This window comes from Saccharomyces kudriavzevii (genome assembly GCF_947243775.1).
Source record: "Saccharomyces kudriavzevii IFO 1802 strain IFO1802 genome assembly, chromosome: 13".
Classification (NCBI taxonomy): Eukaryota; Fungi; Ascomycota; class Saccharomycetes; order Saccharomycetales; family Saccharomycetaceae; genus Saccharomyces; species Saccharomyces kudriavzevii.
In genome coordinates, this window is record NC_079284.1 from 460,159 (window position 1) to 482,315 (window position 22,157).

The 22,157-nt window shown below is 40.0% G+C and overlaps 10 protein-coding genes and 1 non-coding gene across 11 annotated transcripts; 4 read left to right on the forward strand and 7 right to left on the reverse strand.

Moving 5' to 3' along the window:
* Window positions 1-373: 373 nt before the first annotated feature.
* Window positions 374-2,083, reverse strand: PGM2 (phosphoglucomutase PGM2; the record flags this gene model as incomplete). The annotated part of the gene is made up of 1 exon (XM_056230339.1): window positions 374-2,083. The coding sequence occupies one exon, from the start codon at window positions 2,081-2,083 to the stop codon at window positions 374-376; it is 1,710 nt and encodes a 569-aa protein (XP_056084267.1).
* A 682-nt stretch (window positions 2,084-2,765) lies between these two features.
* On the reverse strand, window positions 2,766-4,634 carry YKU80 (ATP-dependent DNA helicase YKU80; the record flags this gene model as incomplete). Its single annotated transcript, XM_056230340.1, has 1 exon — window positions 2,766-4,634. The coding sequence occupies one exon, from the start codon at window positions 4,632-4,634 to the stop codon at window positions 2,766-2,768; it is 1,869 nt and encodes a 622-aa protein (XP_056084268.1).
* Window positions 4,635-5,093: 459 nt separating this feature from the next.
* On the reverse strand, window positions 5,094-5,166 carry Skdi_13.trna14K. Its single transcript has one exon. It is a non-coding gene; the product is annotated as a tRNA-Lys (tRNA).
* Window positions 5,167-7,590: 2,424 nt separating this feature from the next.
* Window positions 7,591-7,938, forward strand: SPG4 (Spg4p; the record flags this gene model as incomplete). The annotated part of the gene is made up of 1 exon (XM_056230341.1): window positions 7,591-7,938. One exon carries the CDS (start codon window positions 7,591-7,593, stop codon window positions 7,936-7,938), a length of 348 nt encoding a protein of 115 aa, XP_056084269.1.
* A 708-nt stretch (window positions 7,939-8,646) lies between these two features.
* Window positions 8,647-10,710, forward strand: ILV2 (acetolactate synthase catalytic subunit; the record flags this gene model as incomplete). The annotated part of the gene is made up of 1 exon (XM_056230342.1): window positions 8,647-10,710. One exon carries the CDS (start codon window positions 8,647-8,649, stop codon window positions 10,708-10,710), a length of 2,064 nt encoding a protein of 687 aa, XP_056084270.1.
* Window positions 10,711-11,116: 406 nt separating this feature from the next.
* On the forward strand, window positions 11,117-14,722 carry MYO5 (myosin 5; the record flags this gene model as incomplete). The annotated part of the gene is made up of 1 exon (XM_056230343.1): window positions 11,117-14,722. The coding sequence occupies one exon, from the start codon at window positions 11,117-11,119 to the stop codon at window positions 14,720-14,722; it is 3,606 nt and encodes a 1,201-aa protein (XP_056084271.1).
* A 150-nt stretch (window positions 14,723-14,872) lies between these two features.
* On the reverse strand, window positions 14,873-16,471 carry HFD1 (hexadecenal dehydrogenase; the record flags this gene model as incomplete). Its single annotated transcript, XM_056230344.1, has 1 exon — window positions 14,873-16,471. One exon carries the CDS (start codon window positions 16,469-16,471, stop codon window positions 14,873-14,875), a length of 1,599 nt encoding a protein of 532 aa, XP_056084272.1.
* A 423-nt stretch (window positions 16,472-16,894) lies between these two features.
* On the reverse strand, window positions 16,895-18,295 carry EUC1 (Euc1p; the record flags this gene model as incomplete). Its single annotated transcript, XM_056230345.1, has 1 exon — window positions 16,895-18,295. One exon carries the CDS (start codon window positions 18,293-18,295, stop codon window positions 16,895-16,897), a length of 1,401 nt encoding a protein of 466 aa, XP_056084273.1.
* Window positions 18,296-18,577: 282 nt separating this feature from the next.
* Window positions 18,578-18,925, reverse strand: MED11 (Med11p; the record flags this gene model as incomplete). Its single annotated transcript, XM_056230346.1, has 1 exon — window positions 18,578-18,925. The coding sequence occupies one exon, from the start codon at window positions 18,923-18,925 to the stop codon at window positions 18,578-18,580; it is 348 nt and encodes a 115-aa protein (XP_056084274.1).
* Window positions 18,926-19,458: 533 nt separating this feature from the next.
* FOL3 (dihydrofolate synthase) lies at window positions 19,459-20,742 on the forward strand (the record flags this gene model as incomplete). The annotated part of the gene is made up of 1 exon (XM_056230347.1): window positions 19,459-20,742. The coding sequence occupies one exon, from the start codon at window positions 19,459-19,461 to the stop codon at window positions 20,740-20,742; it is 1,284 nt and encodes a 427-aa protein (XP_056084275.1).
* Window positions 20,743-20,809: 67 nt separating this feature from the next.
* Window positions 20,810-21,922, reverse strand: SKDI13G2440 (putative peptide hydrolase; the record flags this gene model as incomplete). The annotated part of the gene is made up of 1 exon (XM_056230349.1): window positions 20,810-21,922. The coding sequence occupies one exon, from the start codon at window positions 21,920-21,922 to the stop codon at window positions 20,810-20,812; it is 1,113 nt and encodes a 370-aa protein (XP_056084276.1).
* Between the last annotated feature and the right edge of the window lie 235 nt (window positions 21,923-22,157).

Sequence of the window (22,157 nt, forward strand, 5' to 3'; positions counted from 1 at the left end):
CATTTAATGTATTAAAATGTCTTAATTTTATTGCCACATTGGAAGAATTCTACTGTTTTATTTATAATTTTAAGGATGACCGCTATTTTACAGATTTCTCGAGGGAAATACATTAAAAAAACTCGGGGTAGGCAATCTGATTCGGGAATGCGCCAAATTGGGGAATGATTCGGGAAAAAGATATAATTAGATACTCGAAATTCGAAGAAAGATATTAAGACGATCAAAGATAATCTATGCAATTGTTTGCTAACATGAATCTATTAAATATATAAGAGTATGTGTTAATAAAATTGAAGTGTTTTTGTTTTTTATACCGTTAATATCAATTTAAAAGAAGTGAGAATCATCAAGCCATTAAAATAAAGATTCGTTAAGTACGAACAGTAGGTTCATCAGTTCCCAAGACTTGCTTAAATTTCAAGAACTTGATAACCGAGTTAATAATTGGTTTCAGGTATTCTTCAGCGGTCTTTTGATATTGGGACTTATCATCACAATACTTTTCAACGTATAATCTAATAGTAGCACCTGAAGAACCCGTACCAGACAATCTTAGAACGAATCTTGCACCATTAGAGAGTTTGACATATAAACCCTGATGGTCGGAGACTGAACCATCCAAATCAGTGTATGAAAAGTCGCCACAGTCGGTAACCTTCAGAGACTCATCAGCTGGGAAGGCGGAATTGATTACGCCAGATTTGGTAACGTAAGCTCTCAATTGGTCAACAATCTTGTTAGCTTTCTCGCTTTCTACCTTCTCAAAATCATAACGAGTGAAGAAAGTACGGCCGTATTTGGCCCAGAATTCGTTCTGTATAGTCTTGATGGAGGCTTCATTTTCAGGATGATGTTTGTTGTAAATAGCCAAGATGTTCAGCCATGCCATAACGGCCCAAACACCGTCCTTTTCTCTTACATGGTTGGAGCCTGTACCAAAGGATTCCTCGCCACAAATGGATAATTTCTTAGCATCGAATAAAGCACAGAAAAACTTCCAACCAGTTGGGACTTCGTAGCAATTTAGGCCATGAGCTTTTGCAACACGGTCAATGGCTGCTGAAGTAGGGAATGAACGAGCCAACCCATAGATACCTTGCTTCGCGAAATATGGGATTTCAGCAGCGTATTCAGCAATAATAGCGACAGAGTCACCTGGGGAGACAAAAGATGGACCATAACCGTAGATCATATTTCTATCACCATCACCATCAGAAGCAGCACCAAACTCAATCTTTTCACGGTCCACTCTTTTCACTAACGAGCTGGCATATGTTAGATTTGGGTCCGGATGCATACCACCGAAGTCTGGAGAGGGATGCCAGTTTTGTAGAACTTCTTCTGCAGGTAAACCGAATTCATCAACGAAGATGGCCTTACCATATGGTCCAGTAACACCGTTCATGCTGTCAAACAGCAGTTTCCAGTTCTTGGTGGAGCGCTGGTTATCGATAAACTTCTTGATTAAGTCGAAATCGAAAATTTTCTTCAAGAAATCAACATAAGCCTTTGTAATATCAATGACATCAATCAATAATGGGCCATATTTCTTATTCTTACCTATCGTTTTTAAATCCAACTCAGGGAAATCTTTGACAATCTTATAATTAGTTAGCTTTTTTGAGATGTCCCAAATAGCATTCGTGACCGACTCGGGGGCTGGACCACCATTGGATAAATTGTATTTAATACCCATGTCATTTTCTGGTCCACCTGGATTATGAGATGCAGTTAAGATAATACCTCCGGTACATTCTTCCTCATAAGTTCTCATAATGTGAGAAGCGGCCGGTGTAGATAATAGACCGTATTGGCCAATAACTAGCTTCTTAATCCCGTTGGCAGAACCAATAGCGGCAATTTTGTTGAGAATGACATCATTGTAGTAACGACCATCACCACCGACGACAAGAGTGGCACCTTTAGAACCCTCCGGAATAGCCTCCATGATCGATTGAATGAAATTTTCAGTGTAGTTGGGTTGATCTTTGAAGACCTTTGTCTTTTTACGCAAGCCAGAAGTACCCGGTTTCTGATCTTCATATGGTTTAGTAGGAACCGTCTCGATTTGGAATGACATGGTTGTATATTGACGTTTGTTACTTTTTCTCAGTAAGAAAGATTGGTTTAATCTTACTTTGCTATCTTAATGTCTGAACAGCGCCCAAGAAAGGATGAGATATACGACCTTCAACAGGGAAACAATAATGACGGTGCCTTTTTATATTTTCTACATTGCTCGGGTTACAGTTATCCACATTCTGAAATTATCAACTATTTTTTACACTTTCTAACCCCTGTGCGTTCCTGGGAACTACACATAATAAATAAAAGCTTAACGTCTCCCTTCACAGAAGTTCCCCACGAAAAGCAGCGCGCGGCACCACCCCTTTTCGTGAGCCCCGCGTTTCTTTTTACCGAGTCCAAGCTCGCTTCCTCCCCTGACCTTAGCTCGAGAGTTCAGGGGCAGCAGCGTGTGTTGAGACGGAGCTGTTTAACCTCAACGGATATTGTACTAATCCAGCACATATTTAGAAAATCACGGGCCTACGTTGTGCTGTGTGTTGCATAAGCTTGGGAATAGCGGCAGGGGAAGTCACTAAGGAAGAAAGGCAACCTGCATGGCTAACACTAATAGTTAGAAGGTAACTGTGCAGACCAACTATGAGCGCGCTGTCTATCTTCTGCCTTTGTGGTTTTTCCACGGCGACGAAAGGTCAGAGCTGAAGCTGACAAGTTTTCTCGAGCAGGTACCATGGTTTCTACTCCTTGCTGTCTTGTTCACCACGCTTTAATAGAGTTTCCAAGTCCGGGATTTTCTCTCTCTCAAGTTCATCTTTGAGCTCGGATGAGAGCTTCGATTTGTCTACTTTCTTGATTCGGAGAAGCTTGACCAATTCGTTACTGTCGAAGTTTTTGAACAAATAAGGGCTTATTTTCTCCTTCAGTGAGTCCGGTAGTTCTGGAATTTGAAATTCTTTCGAATCATTAATCATCAATTGATGAATCCATTCCATTAATACCTGCTGTTGCCTGTAGATAAAAACTGTGGGTACCCTGAGGGGATCCTTCTTGTTTGCCTCTCGTTCTTTCTTCAAAAAGGGAAGTGGGAGAGTAGTATCAGCAGTCACTCTACTTATGGGTTGATAATAGTTGTCGACTGAAACCGCCGGCAATTCATCCGTGTCCATGGAATCTACAAGTTGTTCCATAAGCTCATCGATTTCATGCTCATCTGTTTCCTGTTCCAACGGCGTTCCAGATGTAGTTGTTCTATTCAATAGTTTGGGGAAATCTGTCACCCTTTCGTCCTCTGCAAATGGTAATCTACATAAAGTGAGGCTTCTTACAACTTTCGTCTCGGAATCCATGTCAGCGTGCTCAACCAAAATGGGACACAGTGCACACATATTTACTTCACTGTCTTTCTTGCTCACGTATCTTGCAACAGCAACTTTTCTGTTCTCCAACATGACATCCACCAGAGCACCAAAGGCCATGGTGTCGGATAGACAACCAAGTCTTGTATCCGCGATTATGAAAGAAGATTCTGACGTCAAATAATATCTTGGGAGAGCTTCTCTATCTAAGAACCCCCTTACATCCAACCCAGGGAATGTCTCGTATACTGTCTGATCAACTAAAACAGAGGGCAATACTACATAATCCGCACCATAACGGTATGCCTTTGTTACAGAATCTTTCGAAATGACCACAGAGGTGTAAGAGGACTCCATTTCCTCATCTTCATTGGCTTTCTTGTTCTTTTCTTCACTGTGAATTTCATACTCGATAATGGACTTAACCGCAACGAACTTTTTTTTCATATTGGAGTCTTCAGTTTCGACAACGGTTTTCCTATTTAACCCTGAAACTGCCTTCGTGGCAGGAAATGCTTCTACTTTGATGCATATACAATTTTTATCTTTTATGCCACTATTGGGATTCGGCGTTTGAGTTGATAACACATCTGCCCCAAATCTGAGCTCCCCTGAGAACACTCTTACTGGTTTAACTACAGATGTCGCTGGCGAAGTAATTTCGATAAGAAGCTCATTTATAGTGTAGACATTTGAATTCGGAATGGCTTTCACGAGTTTCAACCAATTAGATTGTTTTTTCTCTTCTTGGCCCTTCTTGCTACAATCAACTAAAATGATTCTTGCGTTTAGTTCTTTTGCTAGCACCTCTATCTCTTCATCCGTGATATCTAACTCATCTAGATTGTCTGTAAATACTACAATTTGCTTTGAAATCTTTCTTGCTTGAAATTTCTGTTTAATATCCAGTGAAGCAACCAGAAGACATTGAATCATGGATTGCAAATCTTCCGTTGTACCATCATGGCTATGCTGGTCACAATATTGCTTCAGATGTCTAATGAATTTGATCGTGTCCGTTGTAGTAACAGGAGCCAAAAAGGGTTGTATTTGAAACACATTTGGTACCTCTTGCGAATTTCCAGATACGGGACAATTTGCGAGGTAACAGCTTACCCAATCTGTCTTTCTATTTTTTTTAGATTTGTTCAACAATGTATACTCTAAATATGCCATAGATTTGAAAACACAATCTTTTTTGATCATTGATGGCGACACATCGACTATAAAAGTTGTTGATTCACTAGACATTGTTATGATATTTAGGTTATTGGTTATTGTCCGTTTATTTCGTGTCTTCTTGTTAATTGAGTTTTTTATTCATTGTCTTAGTGATGCCCTTTTTTGCTTTTTCTGCATGGCAACAAACGTCTTGCCGAATTCAAGGCTTCGCAGTTACTGAAGAATCGAAGTCATGCGAACAATCTGCAAAAAGACGTTCTGCCAAAGAAGAGTCAAAAAACCATCTCAAAATCCAGGTAAAGTGAATAGTAATAATCTGCTGGGGCCTAACGAACCATTTTTTAGATGAATTGAAAGCTTGACTGATATCCTTCAAATTTACAACAGTCCAAGCTAAAGTATTTTAAGTGGCTCTAAGAATTGAATTGACGTGAAACGGAAGCAAGGCTGAATCAGCTAGTATCAGTATCAAGAAGCACATTTTAAATTTTAGAAAAAAAAAATATTGATTCAAATATTAAAAATAAAAGCCCTGTAGGGGGCTCGAACCCCTAACCTTATGATTAAGAGTCATACGCGCTACCGATTGCGCCAACAAGGCTATTTATTGAGAATAAATGCTGAAATATGTACTCTATCTGGGTAAAAAATAAAGATCAAACACCGTATCGGAACAGTAATTATTCCCCAGTAAATTTTGTGACAGTTTTTGGGATTCCATTTTCGAGGTCATCAATATTATGTTGTTCGGATCTTATTCTACTGGTCTGACAGCTCACGTCATCTTCTTAACACCATGTATGATAATTTTCTAGCTGCATAAATGCATGTATCAATCTGTGTACTAGTCGTCAATGGGCCGTTGGTTATTGTTCCAACACAGGTGATATTCAACTTCCATGCATCAGCATCAAAAAAATGCAGCTTGATGTAGGAACCCTCGACATCATTTCACCCTACACAATTAAGATAACAGAACCTTTATGCGGAAAAAATAACCAATTATGCAACCAAGTCCCGGCATTTTTTTCCACAACTTGTAATCAACCCAAATAGACCATGGTGGTGATATGCAACAAAGGATCGGTACTTAAAAGATAGATGTGTTTCTTGATAAAGATGAACAGGTGTTCAGCACGAGCTTCATCTGGATTTCGATAGACAAGGTGGTCACCTACAATTTTCGTGTAGGAAAAATAATAAGAGTTTGAGTTCTGGAGGTTAACCACTTTCACCAACTAAAATCAGTCGTCCTGGATTTAATAATGATGTCTATAGAGGCAGTCAATGGTTCTGTTAAGAAAGTACTTGACCATGACCATGTGACAGGAGGGTACATTAATCTGGTGGCGTGTAAGTATTGCAATTAAGAGGCCGTAGGGAGGACGGTACTGTAATGTGCACCCATAACTTTGTGATGAGGACGAAAACGTAGTAGCCAAATTTATGTTTGAGCAACTACTTGCTCTTAAAGTTGAGATGAGATGGGTGGAATTGCTACCGTTGTACATGTGTCGACTTTCTCATTTAAGCACGGGAAGACTTTAAGGGAAGAAAGCTTATAAATTTTGAGGAAGTCGTTTTATTTCATCTGTCACCTAAAATCGAAAAAAAAAAAAAAAAAAAAGGAAGATATTATTTATAGATTAATGAAATACTCTTATTTTCTTCCATACTCCAACCTTCCTTCAGTAAAATGAACTGTGGAAAAGGAAAGCTTGTCTGTAGAATTACCATCAGGGCAACGGCACGTTGGTACGGGTGCAACAATTCAATGACGTTAGCGCCAACGTTGCAGCAAAGTTGAATGCAGGTTTGAGTACTCTCGTTAACCTAGCTAACAACAACGGTAGGGGAGCTAATAATAGAGAAACAAATCTGACCGTGATAAGCACGACTGCTCATTCTGTTATGAAGCTTTGTTTAAGTTACCACTTGCCCGCAGTTTGTCCCCGGTAATGAAAGCGTGGCTCTACTATATTTTTGTGCCCATTGATAAAAATATATATATATACTTTGCTTGTTTTACGAAGCCTTTCGGACAGAAACTTAGGTGAAGGCGCAAATATTTCCAAAACAGGCAAGATGTAGTGAGGTTCATGAACACTGTAGTTGTTTTGAAGAGGAAATATTTGAAATAAACTAAATACCTGTTAATTAAATTTGCTTAACAAACTCTCATACCCCGCTTCTCACTGTGGAATAGCTGGGAGATAACACGCCATGTAGTTGAACATAATATCTGAAAAAATATGAAAACATCATGAAAAGAATCAATTCGCTTTTCCATGGTAAGTACCCGAACAACCAGGACACAAACCTTAAAGAATTTATAAATAGAAGAAATACCGCCCTACGTGTACGGTGTGATGTTCCAGTGTTCATATAACATGAGAGATAACTTGAACTTCGAGAGATCACATCGTCTGCATATTGGCGAAGTGATAATTTTCTATAAGCAGACTTATGTTGGGAGATGACCATCCCTACGAAATTCACTGGAATTCTCACAATTATGCAAGATCACAGGGGTGATGGGTTACTACTTTCCTTTCTCGGACTTTTCAACCGTGATTTACCCTGTCCAACACATCATCTTGACACGCTCGTGTCAGCGCCACTCGAAAGTGTGACTTCCTGAACTTTGCCAAAACCCCATGCATCACACCCCGTAACCGTGAAAGCGGCTAATGGGGCTACAGCCGCGTCCCTTAATTATTAGAGCCTTCGCTACTCGGGCAATGTTTATTTGGAGAAATGATAGCACTAGCACTAGAACACCGTTTTGCGTTTCGGTTCCGAAAATCTAGCTTGAACTATTGTTGATGATGGAAATAGGGAGACAAAAGGAGTAGGTGGGGTAATGATGTATGATAAGACATTTCTTTTTGGAGAACCATATATATAGTTGATGGGTATATAAAGAGGAACGCCCCCCTCGTCCCCCTAGGTTCCGCAGAAAATTATTATCTTTGGGCCGACTTGCAGTAAAATCAGTCTAACCAACATAATTAATATATCAGAAATGGGTAGCTTTTGGGACGCATTCGCAGTATACGATAAGAAAAAACACGCAGATCCAAGTGTGTATGGAGGAAACCATAATAACACTGGAGACAGCAAAACACAGGTCATGTTTTCAAAAGAGTACCGCCAACCCAAGACACACCAGCAGGAAAACTTACAGAACATGAGGAGATCGTCAATGTCTTCGCAGGACAGTTCTGACGTTGAAGACGTTAAAGAGGGCAGGTTACCCGCAGAAGTCGAGATACCCAAGAACGTTGACATTTCAAACATGTCTCAAGGCGAGTTTCTCAGGCTTTACGAAAGTTTGAGGAAGGGAGAACCTGATAACAAGGTTAATAGGTAGATCGACAAAATTCTGTTATTTTTTCTCCCTTTTCTATTTATTTGGGCATTTCGCATGATTAATCTCGTATAATATATGCTTTTCAGTATTTCGGTTGTTTTATCTGATGGCGTACATTCATCTATATACTTCCATACATATATAAATAAAAACCAAGCCTGTAAACAGAACATTGCCATTAGCATTATGACTCCCTCCCAGCCCTGTCGTTATAGAAGGTGATGACACATATCTTCTAGTCACCGCAGTCTGCCGGTACCGGCTTGAATTCCGCCGTTGATCCTGGTCGCGGAAACATCAGCGCCCCACGCCGAATGTTTGTACTTTTTCTTTCTTTTTTCTGAATCTTACATCTATTCGGTAGCGATGATTCATCTTCTTCTTTTTTGAAAAAAAAATAGACAAATTTTTTTTGATGAATATGTATTTTTCTTATCAAACTGATATATATTCTTTAATTTTATTTTCTTAGCAGATTTTCATCCTCGCATTCCTCCTTTACCGTCCCCAAGTAATTTCAGATCTACGTTACGACTGTAGTACTGTTTTTTTGCCCTCTTTGTTTGAGATTCGAAGTATTGTCAGCCACGGTTACTTAAGCAATCTGAAGTGAAAATCACACATTTTTTTACCAATTACAGTAGATTGCATTCTTTAAAATCTATATACTCACAGTAGCAGGAGCGCAGAAGATAATACACTCTTCAAATGATCAGACAATCCACATTAAAGAACTTCGCTCTCAAGCGTTGCTTCCAACAAATCGCATATCGCAGCACACCTGCCATGAGATCAGTAGCTCTCGCGCAACGCTTTTACAGTTCGTCTTCCCGTTATTACAGCGCATCTCCTCTACCAGTCTCTAAGAGACCCGAACCTGCGCCAAGTTTCAATGTCGAACCACTGGAACAAGCACCCGAACCTTCTAAGTTGGCTAAGAGACTACGCACTGAACCTGACATGGACACCTCTTTTGTCGGTCTAACTGGTGGTCAAATATTCAATGAAATGATGTCCAGGCAAAATGTTGACACAGTATTTGGTTATCCCGGCGGTGCTATCTTACCTGTTTACGATGCCATTCATAACAGTGACAAATTCAATTTTGTTCTACCAAAACACGAACAAGGTGCCGGACATATGGCCGAAGGTTATGCTAGAGCTTCTGGTAAACCAGGTGTTGTCTTGGTGACCTCAGGTCCAGGTGCCACGAACGTCGTTACACCCATGGCCGATGCCTTTGCAGATGGTATTCCAATGGTTGTTTTTACAGGGCAAGTTCCAACTAGCGCTATCGGTACCGATGCCTTCCAAGAAGCCGATGTCGTTGGTATTTCTAGATCATGTACCAAATGGAATGTGATGGTGAAGACCGTGGAAGAATTGCCATTGCGCATAAATGAAGCTTTTGAAATTGCCACAAGCGGCAGACCAGGCCCTGTCTTGGTTGATCTACCAAAGGACGTTACAGCGGCTATCTTAAGAAACCCAATTCCAACGAAAACTACTCTGCCATCAAACGCTCTAAACCAATTAACCAGTCATGCACAGGATGAATTTGTTATGCAGAGTATTAGCAAAGCGGCAGATTTGATTAACCTTGCAAAGAAACCTGTTCTATACGTTGGCGCTGGTATCTTGAACAATGCCGATGGTCCAAGATTACTGAAAGAATTAAGCGAACGTGCTCAAATACCTGTTACAACAACTTTGCAAGGTTTGGGTTCCTTCGATCAGGAAGACCCAAAATCTCTAGACATGCTTGGTATGCATGGTTGTGTCACTGCTAACTTGGCAGTACAAAACGCCGATTTGCTGATTGCGGTCGGTGCTAGATTTGACGATCGTGTCACTTGTAATATCGCTAAATTCGCACCAGAAGCTCGCCGTGCTGCTGCGGAAGGAAGAGGTGGTATCGTTCATTTTGAAGTGGTTCCTAAGAACATAAACAAGGTTGTTGAAACTCAAATAGCGGTAGAGGGTGATGCTACCTCCAACCTAGATAAAATGATGCCAAAGATTTTCCCAGTAAAGGAGAGATCGGAATGGTTTGGTCAAATAAATAAATGGAAAAAAGAGTTTCCATATGCTTATATGATGGAGACTCCAGGATCTAAAATAAAACCTCAAACTGTCATAACAAAACTATCCAAGATTGCCAACGACACAGGAAGACATGTTATTGTCACAACCGGTGTGGGGCAACATCAAATGTGGGCAGCCCAACATTGGACATGGAAAAACCCACGTACATTCATTACATCAGGTGGTTTAGGTACAATGGGTTACGGTCTTCCTTCTGCCATCGGTGCTCAAGTAGCTAAGCCAGAATCCTTGGTTATCGACATTGATGGTGATGCATCTTTTAACATGACTTTGACAGAATTGAGTTCAGCTGTCCAAGCCGGTACTCCAGTGAAGATTTTGATTTTGAACAATGAAGAACAAGGTATGGTTACTCAATGGCAATCGCTGTTCTACGAACACCGTTATTCACACACACATCAATTGAACCCTGATTTTATAAAACTAGCGGAGGCTATGGGCCTAAAAGGTCTCAGAGTCAAAAAGCAAGAAGAACTAGACGCCAAATTGAAAGAATTTGTATCCACAAAGGGCCCAGTTTTGCTTGAAGTGGAAGTTGATAAAAAAGTCCCTGTTTTGCCAATGGTTCCAGCAGGTAAAGGTCTAGATGAATCCATAAACTTTGACCCAGAAGTCGAAAAACAACAAACCGAATTACGTCACAAGCGTACCGGCGGTAAGTATTGAGACTTCTAACATCTTTTAGAAAATGCAGACTTTAAAAATATTATTTAACCGTGCTTCTATATTACATTCTATTATACTATAGACATGTGTCTTTCTTAATATATATTTATATATTTTTTTAAAACCTAATGACAGCTAAAAGGAAGTCGTTGATAAAAAGCAGGTTCTCGTTTGAAATGGGCACAATTGGCAGATTCAGGATGAATTCGTTTCACATGAAACAGAATCACTCGTCGGACGCGATTTTTCCTCTTGTTTAGCAAATCGTCAAGATCATTTCCCGAAAAGGGGCCGCTAAAAATTGCAAGTTAAAAAAATATCAACTAATTCTTTACTAGAAGGCAATAAAGCCATAGTACAGTGTAAGAACGGCCGCCAATAGGGAATTTCTATCAACTTATAGACAATGGCTATCTTAAAAAGAGGAGCTAGAAAGAAAGCCCATCAGGAACCAGCCAAACGTTCTACGAATATTAAGAAAGCCACTTTCGATTCCTCGAAGAAGAAAGAAGTTGGTGTGTCTGATCTGACACTTTTGTCCAAAATTTCTGATGAAGCCATAAATGAAAACTTGAAGAAAAGATTTCAGAATGCTACGATTTACACTTACATAGGTCATGTGTTGATTAGTGTCAATCCATTCAGGGACCTTGGAATATACACAGATGCGGTTATGAATGAATATAAAGGAAAGAATAGATTGGAAGTCCCACCACATGTTTTTGCGATTGCAGAATCTATGTACTACAATATGAAATCATACAATGAAAACCAATGTGTTATTATTTCTGGTGAATCGGGTGCCGGTAAAACTGAAGCTGCCAAACGAATTATGCAATATATTGCTGCCGCTTCAAGCGCCCACACAGAGTCAATTGGTAAAATTAAGGACATGGTCCTATCCACCAATCCGCTGCTAGAATCTTTTGGTTGTGCAAAGACGTTAAGGAACAATAACTCTTCCAGGCACGGTAAATATTTGGAAATTAAATTTAATAATCAATTTGAGCCATGTGCAGGTAATATCACAAACTACCTGTTAGAAAAACAGAGAGTTGTGAGTCAAATTAAGAATGAAAGAAATTTTCATATTTTTTATCAGTTTACGAAGGGTGCTTCAGACACTTACAGGCAAACGTTCGGAGTTCAAAAACCGGAACAATATGTGTACACAGCGGCTGCCGGGTGTATTTCAGCCGACACGATTGATGACTTACAAGATTACCAAGAAACATTGAAAGCTATGAGGGTTATTGGTCTCGGGCAAGAGGAACAAGACCAAATATTCAGAATGTTGGCGGCAATCCTTTGGATTGGTAATGTTTCCTTCACTGAAAATGAAGAAGGAAATTCGCAGGTTAGAGACACGTCTGTAACTGATTTTGTTGCATATTTGCTACAAATAGACAGTCAATTATTAATCAAGTCACTTGTAGAAAGAATTATGGAAACCAACCATGGTATGAAAAGAGGGTCAGTGTATCACGTTCCATTAAATATTGTTCAAGCTGATGCAGTCAGGGATGCCCTGGCAAAAGCCATTTATAACAATTTGTTCGATTGGATTGTTGGGAGAGTTAACAAATCCTTACAAGCTTTCCCGGGCGCTGAAAAATCCATTGGTATTCTTGATATCTATGGTTTTGAGATTTTCGAACATAACTCCTTTGAGCAGATTTGTATCAATTACGTTAATGAAAAGTTACAACAGATTTTTATTCAACTGACATTGAAGTCAGAACAAGAAACATACGAGAGAGAAAGAATTGAATGGACTCCAATTAAATATTTCGATAATAAGGTTGTCTGTGATTTGATCGAAGCGAGGAGACCACCTGGTATATTTGCCGCGATGAATGATTCTGTTGCAACAGCCCATGCCGATTCAAATGCAGCTGATCAAGCTTTTGCCCAACGTCTAAACTTGTTCACAACAAATCCACATTTTGATTTAAGATCCAACAAGTTTGTGATTAAGCATTACGCCGGTGACGTTACATATGATATCGATGGTATCACGGATAAAAATAAGGACCAGTTGCAAAAGGATTTGGTAGAATTAATTGGCACTACCAGTAATACATTCTTGGCCGCAATTTTCCCAGATACCATCGATCGAGAGTCGAAAAGAAGACCACCTACAGCAGGTGACAAAATTATTAAGAGTGCAAATGAATTGGTTGAAACTCTATCAAAGGCACAGCCCTCATACATCAGAACGATCAAGCCGAATGAAACAAAATCACCTAATGATTATGACGACCGCCAAGTTTTACATCAAATCAAGTATCTAGGGTTGCAAGAAAATGTGCGCATAAGAAGGGCAGGTTTTGCATACAGACAAGTGTTTGATAAGTTCGTAGAAAGATTTTATTTACTATCGCCTCACTGTTCTTACGCTGGTGATTATACCTGGCAAGGTGATACCTTGAACGCTGTTAAGTTCATTTTAAAAGATTCCTCTATCCCGCAGCAGGAATATCAATTGGGTGTTACAAGTGTTTTCATCAAAACGCCTGAAACATTGTTTGCTTTGGAGCATATGAGAGACAGATATTGGTACAATATGGCTGCCAGAATTCAACGTGCTTGGAGAAGATTCTTGCGGAGAAGAATTGATGCTGCTATTAAGATTCAACGTACTATCAGGGAGAGAAAAGAAGGTAATAAGTACGAAAAGCTGCGGGATTATGGTACCAAGATTTTGGGCGGGAGAAAAGAAAGAAGATCCATGTCACTACTAGGCTATAGGGCCTTTATGGGTGATTACCTGTCATGCAATGAATCCAAATCTAAGGGTGCCTATATCAAAAGGCAGGTGGGAATCAAAGAAAAAATTATCTTTTCCATACATGGTGAGGCTTTGCATACAAAATTTGGTCGTTCTGCGCAAAGATTGAAAAAAACCCTTTTACTAACTCCAACGACATTTTACGTTGTAGGCCAGACTTTAGTTCAAAATGCAATGACTTATACACAAGATTATAAAATTGATGTGCGGAACATTCAAGCAGTCAGTTTAACTAACTTGCAGGATGGGTGGGTTGCCGTTAACTTGGCTAATTCCGGTCAACCTGACCCATTTATCAATACGTATTTCAAAACAGAACTAGTAACGCATCTAAAAAAACTTAATGATAAAATTCAGGTTAAAATAGGGCCTACGATCGAGTACCAAAAGAAACCCGGAAAATTGCATGCAGTCAAATGTCAACTTAGTGAATCGGCTCCAAAATACAGTGACATATATAAATCGAGCACAATATCTGTTCGCCGTGGTAATCCTCCCAACTCTCAAGTGCATAAGAAACCGAAGAAAAATAGCACTCTTTCTTCAGGCTATGGTGCCAATTCTTCACGAACAACGAGGAGGCCTGTCTCGAGCACTCCCGCACAACGTGTACCCGTTGCTCCGGTATCAAGAAATTCCAAAAAGCCTGCTCCTCCGCCACCGGGGATGCAGAACAAAGTGAGTGCAAAAAGGTTTGCCCCCACACCTGCTGCTGCTGCTCGTTCTGCAACTGCCGCTGTTACAATGCGCACCAACGGGCAGGCTCATGTACCGCCGCCGCCTCCCCCTCCGCCACCATCTTCCAAGCCAAAAGAGCCCATGTTTGAAGCAGCTTATGATTTCCCTGGTTCAGGGTCACCATCTGAGCTACCTTTAAAAAAAGGTGATGTAGTTTATATCACGAGAGAAGAACCCAGTGGTTGGTCTCTTGGAAAATTGTTGGATGGTTCTAAAGAAGGTTGGGTACCAACAGCATATATGCAACCACATTCTGGAAACAATATCACTGCACCCCTGCCCCCACAGAACAGAATTGTTTCTCAGCCAGTCCAAAATTCTGTACAGCTGAATAAGGCTGATTCAACAAATGTTTTGCCAGCGGCCAACCAGGCAAGTTTTGGTGACGGCCTGGCCAATGCTTTAGCTGCGAGAGCTAATAAAATGAGACTAGAGAGTGATGGGGAGGAGGCTAATGGAGATGAGGAGGAAGACGATTGGTAGCCAACAGAAGTATTAGGTATATAATATGTAGGGGCAAATAGAATAAATTTGAAATTAATAAAGTTTGACATATTTTTGTTGAGATGAAAGGTCCACAGATAAACTAGCGATTGCCACATATCCAATTTGTCCATGTTTAGATAAGCATCTTCAAGAAGAACGATAGGCGCAAATGGCACTAATTAGCATGAATACAGCTGATAACGAAAAATATTGGCGCAAACCCCATTTGTCATTACCATTTCTATCGAACCAAGGCTTTCTTTCCAATGCGAAACGGAGCAATTTTTCCTTTTGAGCATTAGTCGGAGGATATCTCATGAAAAGGGTAAAATCATTCCAATATGGCTGCTTAAAAATTGTTCTTTCGTGGCTGAAGGTATTGAAACCATGCAATCCACCATAGTTACCATAACCTGAATTGCCTATCCCTCCAAATGGAGCGTCAGTAATGGCCACATGAACCACAGTGTCACCGATAACACAACCACCAGATCTCAAGCGTGTCAAGATATGATTTATTTCTGATTGACTATCAGAAAAAATATATTGCACTAATGGAGTATCGTGCTCTTTTATTATCTCATCGATGGTCTCATCAAGACTATCGTACTCGATAATAGGCAAAACAGGTGCAAAATTTTCTTGTTTCATCAATGGATCATTCCAATCAATGTTATAAATTACGGTAGGTGGTACAATGCATAAATCATCGGCATCTAAACTGGTTAAAGTTTTTGAAGGTGAAATTTTGGACCCTTTAGTTGTATTTAATTTCTCCATAGTATTTTTATAGGCACGCTTGTGGATCATGCGAGTGAGATCCGTTTCTTTGTCAAAAGTTGGAAAAAACTCATCCAATACTAACTTGCACTCCTCAATGACCTTTGGATACATGGATTTATGCACTAATAAATAATCTGGGGAGACGCAAATTTGGCCAGAATTCCCAAAGGCTCCAAAAAAAATTCTTTTTAAGGCGGTCTTTATATTATTAGAATTAAAATTTTCTGTGATGAAGGTGGGTGATTTACCACCCAATTCGAGTACGCAAGGTGTTAAGCTTTTTGCTGCCTTTTCAGCAACTATCGAACCTACATGTGGAGAGCCCGTGTAGAATATTAGGTCAAATTTTCCACAATCTAGTAACTTGCTAGTCTCATCTTTAGCTCCCTGGACCACTTGAATCAATCCGCTGGTAAAACCAGCGGCGGCCAGTAGCTTTTCCATAACAATGGCAGTGTGCGGTGTTAATTCACTTGGCTTCAAAACAATAGAATTACCTGCAGCAAGAGCAGCAGCTAACGGAGCCAATGCTAGAAGTACAGGGAAATTATAAGGAGCAATAATTAAGACGCTACCTCTTGAAATCTTTTCCACAACTGTTTTACCAAACATAAATGGGGGAGAATAGTCGGATATTTTACGGGGTTTCATCATTTTAGGTAAAATTTCGATCAAGTGAAGTATATCGTTCATGAGTTTGGTTGTTTCGCTGAAAACCGATTCTAACTTGGTTCGATGGAAGTCTTGATACATAGCGTCGATTAGTTCGTCTTCATGATCTTTCACGGCATAATAAAGTTTCTTCAACTGGAACTGTCTAGACTGTAGATCTTTTTTTCTGGGGTCACTTTCATGGGACAATTTCAATTGTTTGTCAAAGAAGAAATCTCTAGAGGCCTGCACTTTTTGATCTATTTCAGGTAGAGGGGTGTAAGGCAAAATCATAGCATCACAGTTGGGCATTTTTTTAGGGATAAAGCTTATGGTAACTAGACTTTATCTTGGAGTATTTATTATATGTTAAAGCTTTTCCTTAATATGAAATAATCATTTTCATCCGAAGAATCATTTTTATTTGTAAAAACAACAAAAGAAAAAAGGATGTGCATTCTTATCCAATGAAACTCAATAAAACGGAAAGTAAAGTCACCTCTGCATTTCTTACTATAGGCTACTGATGTAAACCTGCGTGTGTTCAAATGAAAACTAGAATCGTTTGAAACCGATGGGCGACTTCGGTTCACTTGGACGTCCATTTTGCCGTATATGCCTAGTTGGCATTTAATGCATATCGAATCGGTATTTAATTATAGTATATAAATGCTTATATGTTATACTGCGCCATCGACTATTTGAGATTGCATGCCTTATTAACTCGTTATCCTATCACAGTTCAGGGTCGTGACCACCTTCTGGAGTGCTTATACTGGAATTTGATATGCCATTTGGTTGTTGTAGTGATAGTCTAGCTTCTCTCTCTTCTAATAAGAAAATTCTTCTTGGCTTACCTCTTCTTTTTAAAGTTAATGAGTAATCTTCGGGTTTATCCATTTTTTTGGAAAAGTACTCGTATAATTGGGACATCGATAATCGGCAATGATGACCTTTGAAGGTATTGTTACCTAATCGAATGTTCTCTACTACTTTAATGGCTTGATTTCTGTTTATTTTGTTATCTGGTAGTGACAAACCATATTTGCTTGGGTCTTCTTTTATATCTACTATTCTTTTGATAATGGTCATTCTTTTAGTGAAGAGAGTTCTTTCTTTGGCAGATCGTCTCCAAGTCGAACCGTATCTTCTTTCTAGGGAAAGAACTGACGGTTGCCCAGGCAAACCTTCGAAATATTCACGAGCAGCATCTGTGACATTTTGAATTGCACGATTCAGCCTATAAGATGTTCCGACGTTCGCGCTCCTGTTTCTGCTTCCATTTTCGTTTCCGGTTCTATGATCGTGTTGGTTATTGCCATCATCAACATTGCGAATGGTGTTGGGATTATTCAGAGCAACACCTTCGCCATTAACGCTACCATCGCTTTGGGCATCCTCATAATGTCCGTTTTCAAAGTCAGATAGACCTGGCTCAGACTTGACACGAGGATCACCGGCCAGTATGCTTGCATGCATGCTGTATTCTTGCCAATTTGTTAGTCTCGACTTACTCTGACAAGTCTGCGTACTCGTTGATGGATTACCGATGCGAGCAGCTTCCTGAGGAGTGACATTTTCTCCGGTGTGATCTATAAACCTTATTCTTTCCCCGGTCATAATTCCAACCACCTCTTTGAAGACCTCTTTCATCGCAGAAACATCTTCGACATACTTATTGATGTCTTTGAACCCCTTTTCTAACTTCTTCTGATTCTCTAGAAAGAAAAGTTCTTGTTCCTTTTTCATTAAACTAATTTCTTCCTTCAGGTTCGAATTTTGCTCTTCCATCCTGGTCAACTGCGATATAAGAAATGCATTGAAATTTGTTTCAGGTACCTCCTTTATTCTTTCAGAGTCTGATCTGCTTGTAGATTCGACTGCAGATGCTGGCACTGATGTAGGCGCCACGGAAGGTTGAGCAGGACCTGCGGGTCTGAATAGAGGATTGATGTTACGGCCTGGGACCATGTATCTATTCAAAGCAGCATGTCTTGATTCACTGGTTAGGTTCGCGACTACCGGCCGATGCCTTGGGTCGTGGTTCCTACGTTCAGAATCTCTATCTGAATCGTCCTCATCTAACGAGCTATATCCACCAAACCCCTCTGCATAGTTATATTCTCGAGCTGACATCGTATATGAAAGCTTTGAACGTGTTCCCTTAATAAAACGAAATATAGTTCTTTGTCCACCACTAATTTGGCTTATTGAATTTCCTAAGTCTACGATTTATTTCGTACTCTCGTTTATGTTTTACTTTCAAATACGCCTTCCTTTTTTTCTTTTTCAATAATATCAAGTTCATTTTCCTTTCTCCAAGAGTGAATTCAAATGCCCTACCTCTTCATATGAAAATTATATTTAAGTGATATTTATATAATTATACTTGTTGTAGGTCTGCTGGATCCGACTGGATCACTTGGATTTCGAAGGGTCCAGTATCACTGAGAGTAAATCTAGTTGCTCTTCCATTTTTTCTGTATCTTGGCCAAGGGCCTTCTTGTTAACGTTAATAGGTAGTAGTCGGGTTCCAACGTTCTCGTCCAATAGCTGTATTTCCTTACGCAACTGTGTAGTTGATTTGTCCAGTAATTCGTAGAACTGTTTGACATGGTTTTCGAATTGTGGTTTCACTGATTCATTGCCACGTTTCAATTCGCCAAATATGAACGTTACTTGCGACGCCTCCTGCAGCATAGAACACAACTGGCTTTCTACATCATTGAGCGACTTCAGACGCTCCTGTATATATGGTGGCTGCATTGTTGTGTTTCGTTGTTTCTTTCTATTGCTCGTATTGACATAGTTACACCGTTATTTATTTTGATTTGACGACGTCTTCCTTAATAAGCGCGCATTTACTTCTAGCAAATGTTTGAACCAGACCAATGCACTTAAAGGTGAAGTAAAAGAAGTCCCTAGATAGATCACACGAATTGTTCAAGCGTAACTATGGTTTCATTTCGATTATATCAAAAAAAATGGAAGCCGTAGCAATGAGCTACTGAAAGCAAATATTTCAAACTTATATATTTACATGTAAAAGAAGAAAGCTTTTGTGTAAGTAAATATTCCAAAGCATCTCGTACTCCACGCTGCTATCAGACCATCAGGACTTATTCATATAGGGCCTTCAGTAGCCTTGACTCGTTCGGGTATTTTCTTCGATGAATAATCATCATCAAAAAATTGAGTGGAAAAATCCAATATGTCATCTAATGTATATATATTGCAAACACCAACAAGGATAGATCCTCTTGAGTGTACTTGGTGTATTTGCTATATTTAATACAGCAATGTCTATTGAGTTGGGACTTTCTCGTATAACCAGGTTACTAGAGCACTTGGGCAACCCGCAAAACTCATTGAGGGTGCTGCATGTTGCAGGAACAAATGGTAAAGGTTCAGTTTGCAGTTACCTATCCTCTGTTTTGCAACAAACCCCGTATCAAATTGGGAGATTCACCACTCCACACTTGGTCCATGTTACTGACTCCATTACAATCAACAATAAGCCGATCTCACTAGATAAATATCAAGACATTAGATTGCAACTGGAAGCTTTGAACAAATCACATTCCTTGAAATGTACGGAATTTGAATTACTAACATGCACCGCATTCAAATACTTCTGCGATTTGCAGTGCCAATGGTGTGTCATTGAAGTAGGTCTCGGTGGAAGACTTGACGCTACTAATGCTATTCCGGGCTCAAACAAGGCGTGCTGCGGTATTACTAAGATCGGTTTAGACCATGAGAGTTTTCTAGGAAATACCTTAGCTGAAATCTCCAAAGAGAAAGCGGGTATAATTACCAAAGGGGTGCCTTTCACAGTAATTGACGGAACCAACGATCCAGGTGTCGTAAAAGTCGTCAAAGATACATGTAAGGCTTTGGGGTCCAAACTTTTCATCACTGATTCCCATCTTAATGGCAATATCATTGATACGAAGGCATGGGGATGTTTCAACTTGGCAAAACTACCCCTGAATGGGGAGTATCAGATATTCAACCTCAGAGTGGCTATGGGTATGCTAGAATACTTACAGTTGAACGGGCTTATCAATGTTACCAAAGATGAAGTGAGTGCGAGATTAGCGAAGGTGGACTGGCCGGGAAGGCTATATCGTATGGACTACTGTTATGATCGTTTGAGTAGGAAAACGTTACCCATACTGATGGATGGTGCTCATAATGGTTCGGCTTCAATAGAGCTGGCAAAATATCTGAGAAAAGAATATGGAGACCAACCATTGACCTTTGTGATGGCCGTAACTTCTGGAAAATGCCTGAAGCCACTGCTTCAGCCTTTATTGAGGCCAGTAGATCGAATAATTCTTACTCAATTTAATAGCGTGGAAGGTATGCCCTGGATTCATGCCACTGATCCTGAAGAGATGAAAGATTTCATCTTAAGTCAAGATTATACACGTGATGTAGCGATTGAGAACAATTTACGCCGGATATTACCTTCCCTAGCAAACGCATCAGAGGGGCAAAGACGACCAATCGTTGTGTGCGGCTCGTTGTATTTATGTGGAGAATTGCTAGGGATTCATAACAGTCATTTAAAAGAGTAAATAAATTAAGTAGTAAACCATGAATATTACATAAACTATCGATAAGAAAAGAGGGCCCAAGAAAATATCATTTTTTCAGCTTCTTCCTGCCTCTTGAATCCTTTTGGTTGCCCAACATATCAACGATGTTTCTTTTCTTTTCACTTCCCCCTTCTTCAGGTGATTCATTCGCTTCTTCTTTCATTACTCTAATACCTACACTTCCTCCATCTGATGGGATTGGTTTTTTGTACTCTTTCTTCTTCGCAGATTGATCATAGGAATTCTCCTTCAGATCCTTCTTTTCCTTGCGATCATCTTCCCTTTTGATCAATTCATCAGCTCCTGCATCGTCATCTTTATCAGCGATACCTTCGTCGTTGTCAGATTCGAGTAGAACTTCTTTTCTTTCTTTCTTCACACTAAACATGTCTGAATCCTCTTTCAACAAAGGCCTAATCAATCGTTCTCCAGTGTTGGTAGTTTTTCCGACATCGTCAGTAACTTGATAGAACTGTAGCTTTGACTCATCGTAACCTGGATTTAATAACTTTACCAGTTCTTCTGTACTCCATTCCGTCTTGTCCACATCCATCCACTCATCCCAACTCTTAGAGCCCGGTTCCAGTACGCAGGGCATTCTTTCGTGCAGCCACTTCAGCTCTTTGGGCCCTTGTGCAGTTATTATGGTAAACGTGTACAAATCTTCCTTCTCCACATAATCGTACATTCCTGCTACAAACATCAACCTGCCGTCCCGTCTAGAAATAAAATAAGGCGTTTTCTTCTTCCCTACAGTTTTCCACTCAAAATATCCGCTCATGAGTACAGCACATCTTTTCTTCTCACAAGGTCTTATCCACATTTTACTCTGTTGTAGATTCTCTAAACGAGCATTAAAGGTACGATAGGTCTTGAACTGTGAGGAATCTTTCGTCCAGAAGGGCACTAGGCCCCACCTCATGAACTGAATGGCTTTAGTATCTGCCCGATATACAGCGGAATAGTTCGTAGGTGAGACATTATAAGAAGCTTTGAATATCTCTTCACTAACGGCCGCCTGACCTTTTGTATCCTCCTCGTCTAATGAACGTTGATCGTTCGATGATGCGTCGTTGGGGGTATGTACTGGTAAATTCCATTCCCCTAGAAGGCCGGGCAGATCCCCGCTATCGTAAGCTAAGGCAAACCTACCACACATTTTTTGGACTACAGTTGGTCAATCCTGACATTCGATCCACTCCTATTGAACAGTTTGTTCTACATTGACATACATCGTTCCCTTATTTAGTCCCTTCTAATCTGGAATTTTTCGCGGGGTTTCGGCCTTGTAAAAGTGCATTTGCACAGCTATCAATATTTCTATAGTTGAGTAAACCAGTTATATTTGATTGCAAAAGGACACCGTCAAGTCAAATATCCTCCATTACAAAACC